General features: G+C 53.8%; 2 protein-coding genes across 2 annotated transcripts; both read right to left on the bottom strand.

Moving 5' to 3' along the window:
* Nucleotides 1-179: 179 nt before the first annotated feature.
* On the bottom strand, nucleotides 180-3,102 carry PNMT (phenylethanolamine N-methyltransferase). The gene is made up of 3 exons (XM_003768309.4): nucleotides 2,204-3,102; nucleotides 1,443-1,650; nucleotides 180-951 (listed from the first exon to the last, which is right to left on the bottom strand). Exons 1-3 carry the CDS (start codon nucleotides 2,397-2,399, stop codon nucleotides 513-515), a joined length of 843 nt encoding a protein of 280 aa, XP_003768357.1. The 5' UTR covers nucleotides 2,400-3,102; the 3' UTR covers nucleotides 180-512.
* Nucleotides 3,103-5,991: 2,889 nt separating this feature from the next.
* TCAP (titin-cap) lies at nucleotides 5,992-7,687 on the bottom strand. Its single transcript, XM_031966188.1, has 2 exons — nucleotides 7,529-7,687; nucleotides 5,992-6,850 (listed from the first exon to the last, which is right to left on the bottom strand). The coding sequence occupies exons 1-2, from the start codon at nucleotides 7,636-7,638 to the stop codon at nucleotides 6,445-6,447; spliced, it is 516 nt and encodes a 171-aa protein (XP_031822048.1). The 5' UTR covers nucleotides 7,639-7,687; the 3' UTR covers nucleotides 5,992-6,444.
* Nucleotides 7,688-8,098: the final 411 nt, after the last annotated feature.

Genomic DNA, 8,098 nt, shown 5'->3' with positions numbered 1-8,098 from the left:
ATGTTTGGGAAGAGGGAGAGAAACTGAGAACCTGGGGAAACACGGAGAATCATGGGAGTAAGGGGAACTAGAAACAGGGAAATATATCCAGAACCAAATGAAAGGGGAGGGTGTTCTGTTGCCTTCAAATGCATCTTCCCTCCCCTAAGGTTCCTCTTCAATCCTGTGATTTTTCCCTAACCGGTCTCCTCCAGTCTCCCTTTTCCCCTCCTTCCTTTCACTTCCCTTTTCAGACTTCCCCCAGTTTAGAAATAGTAAGGAGGCTGACCCGATGTTCTGCAGACAGCATGAAGAAAGAAAACTTTATTGAACGAGGGTACAGGATTCCTATGTCCTTCCTCTCTCCTCTCCCATGCCTACCGAAAGAGAGCCTTCCAGACACCTACATGTTTTCTGTGAGAGTCACAGCAACTATAAACACCTAAGAATGGGTACTATGTTTTTATGCCACCTTGGGCATCAATGCAGATCCTGAAATGAATGGGCACCAGACATTGGATAACTCGGGCCCTTCACGCTACGTTCTTCTGTGCCCAAACAAAAAAGATGCCCTTGACATCATCCACACCAGTCTGCAGGTACGCAGGCATGGTGTATGTTCGAAAATCTCGAACTTGGTACCCACTGCGACTCAAAGCTTCTCTCACTTCCCTTTCCTGAATGGGCACCACAGACAGCTTAGCCTCCCCTGCCAGGTACCAGGACTCCTCCAGGGCCCCAATGAGCAAGAGATGCCCAGCAGGTCTCAGTAGAGTTGTGATGTGGTCCAGAGCCCTCTGGAAACTGGCATGGTCAGGGCTCACTGCCTCCAAGCAGAAGGCTGAGACCAGGGCGTCAGTGGGCAAAGGGGCTGGGCTCCCAGGACCCAGTGGCTGGGGCTGGTGCACATCAATGGGCAGGATCCTCTTCACTTTGGAACGAAGCTGCCGCTCCTTCTCCTGCCAGGACTCTCTGTGCAGGAAGACAAGGCTGGGATGAGGACCCAGAGGAGAGAATAGAATCCTTTCCAACTCCTCAGTGCCCTAATCTCCCAGTCGGTTCTGCGGCTGTCTATGTTCCAGCTCTGCTTGTTGCACCCAGGCAAGCTCCTTCCTTTCAGCCCGTCCTGACCTGATGCTTGGTCCTCGCCTGCGTGAGGGGCTTTCTTGTTCATGCCCACCTGTCTTGGGTTCCAGCTCATGTCCATTTCTCCACACGAGGTGCCTGGCTTTTCTCCAGACCTATTATGCCCAGATTTCTGTGCCCGCTGACTATTGAGGCTGACCATGGTCAGTTTCTCAGTGAGGTCTGTTTGCTACCCCCGTGTAACAGCAACTGATACCTGATTACTTCTGTTCTCTGCTTTTCTCCTTCCCTTCCCTTCACAGCTGGCTCTTTCCTCTTCTCCCCTCCTGCCTCGGGCGCCTCACTCATGTGAACCCCACCTATGATGTCTCACTCACCCTTTGCCCTCAATGAGGCAGACGTGTTGACTGTAAAGGCTCCAGTCAAAGGCATCAGGGTCCTGTCGCAGCCAGATCCCCAGCTCCTGGCGATTCACCTCCAAGAAGTCAGTCATAGTGATGTCCTCAAAGTAGGCACAAGCACTGAGCAGCTGGTACACGGTGGGGCCAGAGCCGATGTCAATGAGGCTGTGGCCAGTCACCTCACCTATGGGACCCACAGCCGACTCTTTAGTCACAGCCTCCCCTCTGGTCAGCCTCTGCCGCTTCATTCTTCACCTGTGCAGACCTCTTCTCCATATCTTTCCCTTCTCTACTCCCTGACTCTTCTGTTCTCTCCCTACCTCATATATTTGTCTCTGTGTATCTGTTTCAGTCTTTGCCTCTCATCTCACCTCTTTTTCTCTCCCTATCCCCCATCCTCTCTCTGTCTCCCTCTCTCTCCCGCTCTCCCTCTATCTGCCTGTCTCACTGTCTCTGTCACTGTCTCTATCTCTGTTTCTTCTCTGTCTCTCTGTCTGCCTGTCTCTCTCTCTGTCCCTGTTTCTTCTCTGTCTCTCTCTCTCCTTCCCTCTCTGTCTCTCTGTCACTGTCTCTATCTCTGTGTCTTTGTTTCTGTCTCTGTCTCTGTCTCCCTCTCCCACCCCCTCCCACCCATTAGCCAGTGCCCGTCTGAGTTAACAACCTCACCTTTCTCCAAAGTCGGTTTGCGACACCCCTTCCCCTCCGCCCCATGCCTCCGTTTCCCCCTCGGGGCTCACCCGTGGCAAAGGTTTCAGCTAGACACCGCAGCTTCCAGGGTCCCACGCCGTCTAGTTGGCGCAAGTCCCCTCGAGGGGGCCCATAATTGTTTCGGAGATAGGAGCGAGGCTCGAAGCGCTGGTAACTGGCTGCCACCGCTTCCCTACCTGGGTCCGAAGATGCCTCAGTCATAGCGACCTTATCCTCGCTGCTCATCCTGCTCGCCTCCTGCCTAATCTCTCGTCCAGGCCAGGGCTATATATCTCCTGCTGGATCTCCCCATCCTTCTCGCCTTCCACCCGGCCCGGGGCCGTTCCGTCCACCCCCCACCCCCGCCTCCCTGCCTCCCCCCTCACCACCGCCCCCCACCACGCTGGACTGGAAGCATGAGCTGCCCCAGGCGACAGTCCCTATGCTTTTGAACCCATCCATCTCGCTTAGTGTCAGCAGCCGCCGGAGCACAGTGTCCAGGTTGGGGGGTGGGAGTGGGGGGAGGCGGGAGGGAGAAGGAAGGACGGTGCACGCCTGAGGCTTAAACACCGGTTCCAGGTCCCCATCACGCTTCCCCATCACGCTTCTGATGCATCCTCATGTCCGGCTGCACCGCTCCCTCCCATCCAGAGCCCACCTCCTCCGTCCTTTCTCCCCAGCTCTTTCCAATTCCATTCAACCTAGATTCATTAAGCTCTTACTATATACCAAGCACCATATTGGGCACTTTGGAATGCAAAGGACTAAAAAATCCATGGGTCCCTGCTCTGAAGAAATTTACAATTCTCTACCTCCCCATCTTTCCAGATTCTCTCGCAGTCTATCTCTGTTCCCTAGGGCTGGAGTCTCACCCTCTCTCTGGTGCAGTGGAAAGAACACTGTTTTTTGGGTTTTGCTGAAGCAATTGGGGTTAAGTGACTTGCCTAGGGTTACACAGCTAGGGAGTATTAAGGATTTGAGGTCACATTTGAACTCAGGTCCTCCTGACTTCAGGGCTGCTGCTCTGCCCACTGAGCCACCTAGCTGCCCCAAGAATCCTGTTTTTATTTTTTTTATTTTTTATTTTTTTTATTTAATAGCCTTTTATTTACAGGATATATGCATGGGTAACTTTACAGCATTAACAATTGCCAAACCTCTTGTTCCAATTTTTCACCTCTTACCCTCCACCTTCTCCCCCAGATGGCAGGATGACCAGTATATGTTAAATATATTAAAATATAAATTAGATACACAATAAGTATACATGACCAAAACGTTATTTTGCTGTACAAAAAGAATCAGACTCTGAAATATTGTACAATTAGCTTGTGAAGGAAATCAAAAATGCAGGTGGACAAAAATATAGGGATTGGGGATTCAATGTAATGGTTTTTAGTCATCACCCAGAGTTCTTTCTCTGGGCGTAGCTGGTTCAGTTCAAGGAATCCTGTTTTTAAAAGTAAAATTGGATTTAAGAAGTTCAAGGCTCTTCTGTGTTCCTTTCATCATTAACATAACCCTATGATTTCAATATTATTTCCAATTTTCTATTGTTTAGTCTTTATCAGTCATGTCTAATTATGCCCTTCATTCAGGGTTTTCTTGGCAAAGTTACTGAAGTGGTTTACCATTTCCTTCTCCAACTCATTTTCAGATGAGGAAACTGAGGCAAACAGGATTAAGTGACTTGCCCAGGGTCACACAACTAGAAAGGGTCTAAACTTAGATTTAAATTCAATAAAATGGGTCATCCTGAATCTAGACTCTTCGCTCTATTTATTGTACCAGCCATTTGCCCAATTTTCTGTACAGATGAAGAAACAAGGCTCCGAAAGTTGGTGATTTGCTTGGGGTACACCTCCCCTAAGTGTCTGAGGTCTGGACCCCACACCCAATTCCCTATCCCTTTCCTCAGCTGTTAAATGCAGGGGTGGGATGGCAGGAGTGGTTGTGCTCCTTAAGAGTCTTTTCCAGCTCAAAGTCTTCAGAACCTATGAATCTATGACTTCTTCCCATTCATCTTGCTTCTTCTTCAGTCCCTCCAATTCCTCTCCCTCAGAATCACACTGCTAAGCTTCTGTCCTCTCTGTCCAAGTTTCTTCCATTTCTTCTGCCTCCAAGTGGCCCGGAGCTGTTCCCTCCTTCCTCTAATCTTTCCCTTCCTGCCTCCCACCCAATCCCACAGGATAGTCTGTCCCTTAATGCTTCCTGCGTCCTCGCTTCTGTCGCCTTGGGCCCCAAGGCTGGCCAAGTGGTGTCTCCCTTATCCACCTCAGCCTCCCCCTGCCCTTTGATGGCTGTTATGATAGGGAAGTCAGCAGGACAACCAAGGCCTGCCAAAGCGGAGGACTGAGAGTTAATGCAGTTAGCAGGCCTCCGGGCCCCTTGCTCAGAGCCACTTATCTAGTCCTGAGCATGGCTTGGAAGGGGCATGGGGTGGAACTGAGGGCAGAAGGTTCTGTTCCAGCCAGGGGGAACAGGAGGGTGGCAACCCCACCCATCCTGGCAACTCCAATTCATCAGCAGCCAACGGCGATGGAGAACTGGGGGATTCTGGGGAGGCAAGGGGTAAGAGTAGAAAAGCTGCTGTAGTGGGATCTCCCATGCTCTAGGGAAAGGAGGAGTAGAGGCAGGGACCACCATGGACAGAGACTGCAAGGGAGCCAAGAAAAGGCATTCTCTGGGGGGTACGGCCAGTGCCTCATTGCTACTGTGAACAAGCTCCTATGGAGCCCGGATGCCGGCTCTCTTCTCTGAGGCTTCCCATCTCCTTCCGTAGGCACAGGGCCTGCCCAGTGTCTCCCACCAGTCACAGCCCCATTTCCCTTCTGCCTAGGAGGGAGAGAAGGCACATTTTGTCCCAGCAGGATCGTCGAATTTAGAAGGGACCTTAGAGATCGATGTAGTCCAAACCGTTTCAGTTTTGCAGACAAGATAACTGAGAGGAGAGGGGAAGTACTTTTGCCACGGTCACACAGGTAGTAAACAGCATGGCTGGAATGGGAAGGAACCAGAATTTCTGACTGACTACAGTCTGCTTTCCCTTTTGCTCACTCCCTTCTCCGAGTTGGGCCTCCCAAGCCTTCAGATTACCCTTTGCTACTCCCCCCCCCCCCACCAGCCCTAGATTCCCTCTCCAGGGCCCAGACTTTCTGTCTCCCTCCTCCCAACCTGCCTCCTGCACCATGTAGGGCCAGAACAGCGGTTGCTTGGGGGTAGATGGGAGATTTGCTGGGGCTGGGGCGGGGGGGGGGGCAGGAGTGGGAACATTCTCTTCCTGCCGTCCCTTCACGATTGGGACATGAGTCACCATGACATCGGAGCAGGGCAGGCCAGGAGCCGGACCACCCCGCACCCCCGTGCCCTCAGGTTCCCTGCACTTGTGGGATCGGGACAGAGCTGGGCTCCCAGAGGCCCCAAACATCTACTTCCCGAGGCTCCCTTAAGAACTAGAGCTGGGAGTCGGTGTCCTCGGCCTCTGCCTCCCCTCCCCTGCCCTCCCCAGCGTGGCCCCGGACAACCCTAATGTCAGTTCTTAGGGAGCAATCTTTGCACCCATTTTTCCAGATTCTTGCCCCTCTCTGCCTGTGGGGAAGGATGCAAGGGGGGGAAGGGATGGGAGGAAAAGGGGGGAGAAGGGGAAGCGGGCAGCTGCCTCTGTTTACAGCTTTGTTCTTGTACCCTAGCCTGGGCAATGCCCAGAAGCCACACTATATTTAACCTAGGACCTTGGCAGGAGCTAAAGGACCATGTGCAGATCTGAACATCAAAAGCGTGTGGGCATTTGTGGGCTGGCAGCTGTGACCCCGAGGCCGGAGGGAGAGGCAGACCCAGGCAGAGCCAGCTTTTGCTTTTATTGTAGCACTAACAGATGATGCTTGGGCGGGACCCCGACACCGCCCCCCACCCTGTCTCCTCCCACTGGGGCTCCCCCCTCCACTTTCACATCCCCCTTCCATCTGGTCTCTTTCCAGGGAGCTTCCCAATCCCCCATTCACTCTCCCCTTTTTACTCTGGATCCAATACCCTCTCGTCTAACTCTTGCCCACACTGTTCAGGTGATGTCGATGTACCCCAGCTCCCATCTTTTCACTATCACCTCCTCCCTCTGGGAGCTCAGAAGACCCACACATTCTGCTCTTCAGCTCTCACTTCCCCAACCCAACTTGGGCTAACTACGAAGCTTTAATGACCAGTCCTTCCCACCCCCCAGTCTTAGGCGGGTAGTGCCCACAGCAGGGTGGGCACGGGAGTCGGGGGAGCAGGAATTTCACCCCCAGATCCCTCTTCAGCCTCTTTGTGCTTCCTGGGATAGGGAGCGGGACAGGGAGCGGCGGGGGGCACCCGGTTTGCCGAACTGGGGGTGGCTGGCGGCCACCACGGGGGGCAGCTCCTTTTTGATCTCAACCACCTCGCGCCGGTCCAGGCACTGCCCCCCCAGGGCGGTTTCCAGAGCCAGGAGTTCCCGAAGTTGGACAGGGGTAGCCTCCCGGTCTTCCTTGAAGCCCACCTTCGAGGGCGTGAAGATGGGCAGAGGCAGCGTCCGTGCGTACGGCAGCTGGTACTCCTGCAACCTATGGCCGAGGAGACCCATCCGCATCACCTGCAGGGGTGAGCACTGCACCAGCGCCCGGCACTGCCCCTGCCGGTGGTACGTCTCCCGACGCTCGGAGTCTTCTTCATGCACAGAACAACTGGGGAAAGAAAACTGCGTAGGCAAAGGAGCAGCCGCCGCCGCCCGCCTCCCGTGCTCCCGAGGTGGAGAGGGCCCGTCCCTGCTCCTTATTCAACACAGGCTGCCTGGTTCTGCTGGGCCTGACCGCTTTGTGTGTGTGACAGAGACAGAGAGAAACAGAGACAGAGACAGACAGAGACAGAGAGAAACAGAGACAGACAGAGACAGAGAGACAGAAAGGGAGGGAAAGAGAGATAGGAAGAGAAGGAGGGAGGGAGGGGGAGAGAGACAGAGACAGAGAGAAACAGGGACAAAGTCAGACAGAGACAGAGACAGAGAGAGACAGATAGGGAGGGACAGAAAGACAAAAAGAGAGACAGAAAGGAAGGGACAGAGAGAGATAGAGACAAAGTCAGAGCAGAGAGAGAAAGAAAGGAAGGGACAGAAAGACAGAGAGAAGGAGAGGAGAGAAGGAAGGAGGGAGGGAGGAAGGGGGAGAGAAGAGACAGACAGAAACAGAAAAAAAAAAGAGAGAGGAAAGAGAGAGAAAGGGAGGAAGAGAGGGGGAGAAGAGACAAGACAGACAGGAAAGAGAGTGAGCTTTCTAGAGCTTCTGTCCCTGGAGAGCATTGCTGCTTATTCTCCAGTTGAAGGAGTTCCCTGGTTCTGTCTTGAAGTGGGGGTGGGGGACACTTACCCCTCCTCTGGCCGGGAGGACAATGTCAGGTCCTTCCATTGGGCCCAAAATGCCTCCTTGCGTTCTACGTTCTCTTCGGATACTTCACAGCTTAACTCGAGGGAAGCCATGGTCACTCTGGGTCAGCACTCTCTCAATCTGCCCCTCTCTGATGCTTTATATAACTCCCCCCCCCACCTCCCAATCTATTTTCAGGTCCATTGCAAAGAGACTATATCTGGAGCCAGACTCAGGGAAGCGAGGGGGAGCCCGATGGGCAGTGTGCACTTTACTGGGAGGGGGGATGGTGTGAAGGAGGGGCGGAGATTGCCCACTTTCAGCTCCTGGGACTGAGGGGGGGGAAAGGGGGAGGGGAGGCACTCCCCCAGACTGACTTCTCCAAGACACCCCAGGGGTGAGGACAGAAAAATCACAGGCCTGCTGGGCACCAATCGCCAAGTCTCCTTTTGGGGAGAGAGGTGGGGGACAGACACTTCTGGAGCCCCTCAGAGGCTGGCCTGTGTGTCACTGGGGCCCCAGCCCAGCTCCTGCTGGGGGCAATAGCTCAGCCCTCCCTCCCTGCCCGGCCTG

Source organism: Sarcophilus harrisii, chromosome 4 (assembly GCF_902635505.1).
Source record: "Sarcophilus harrisii chromosome 4, mSarHar1.11, whole genome shotgun sequence".
Taxonomy (NCBI): domain Eukaryota; kingdom Metazoa; phylum Chordata; class Mammalia; order Dasyuromorphia; family Dasyuridae; genus Sarcophilus; species Sarcophilus harrisii.
The sequence above is the reverse complement of the archived record's forward strand: the minus strand, read 5'-3'. Positions and strand labels throughout refer to the sequence as shown.

Excerpts from the sequence above, each read along its gene's own strand:
- PNMT (XM_003768309.4), bottom strand. The coding sequence starts at position 2,399 with ATGAGCAGCGAGGATAAGGTCGCTATGACTGAGGCATCTTCGGACCCA. Across the intron at positions 1,651-2,203 it reads AGCTGAAACCTTTGCCACGG|GTGAGGTGACTGGCCACAGC; the intron begins GTGAGCCCCGAG and ends TGGGTCCCATAG. Across the intron at positions 952-1,442 it reads TGCCTCATTGAGGGCAAAGG|AGAGTCCTGGCAGGAGAAGG; the intron begins GTGAGTGAGACA and ends CTTCCTGCACAG.
- TCAP (XM_031966188.1), bottom strand. The coding sequence starts at position 7,638 with ATGGCTTCCCTCGAGTTAAGCTGTGAAGTATCCGAAGAGAACGTAGAA. Across the intron at positions 6,851-7,528 it reads TCCTCCCGGCCAGAGGAGGG|TTGTTCTGTGCATGAAGAAG; the intron begins GTAAGTGTCCCC and ends TTCTTTCCCCAG.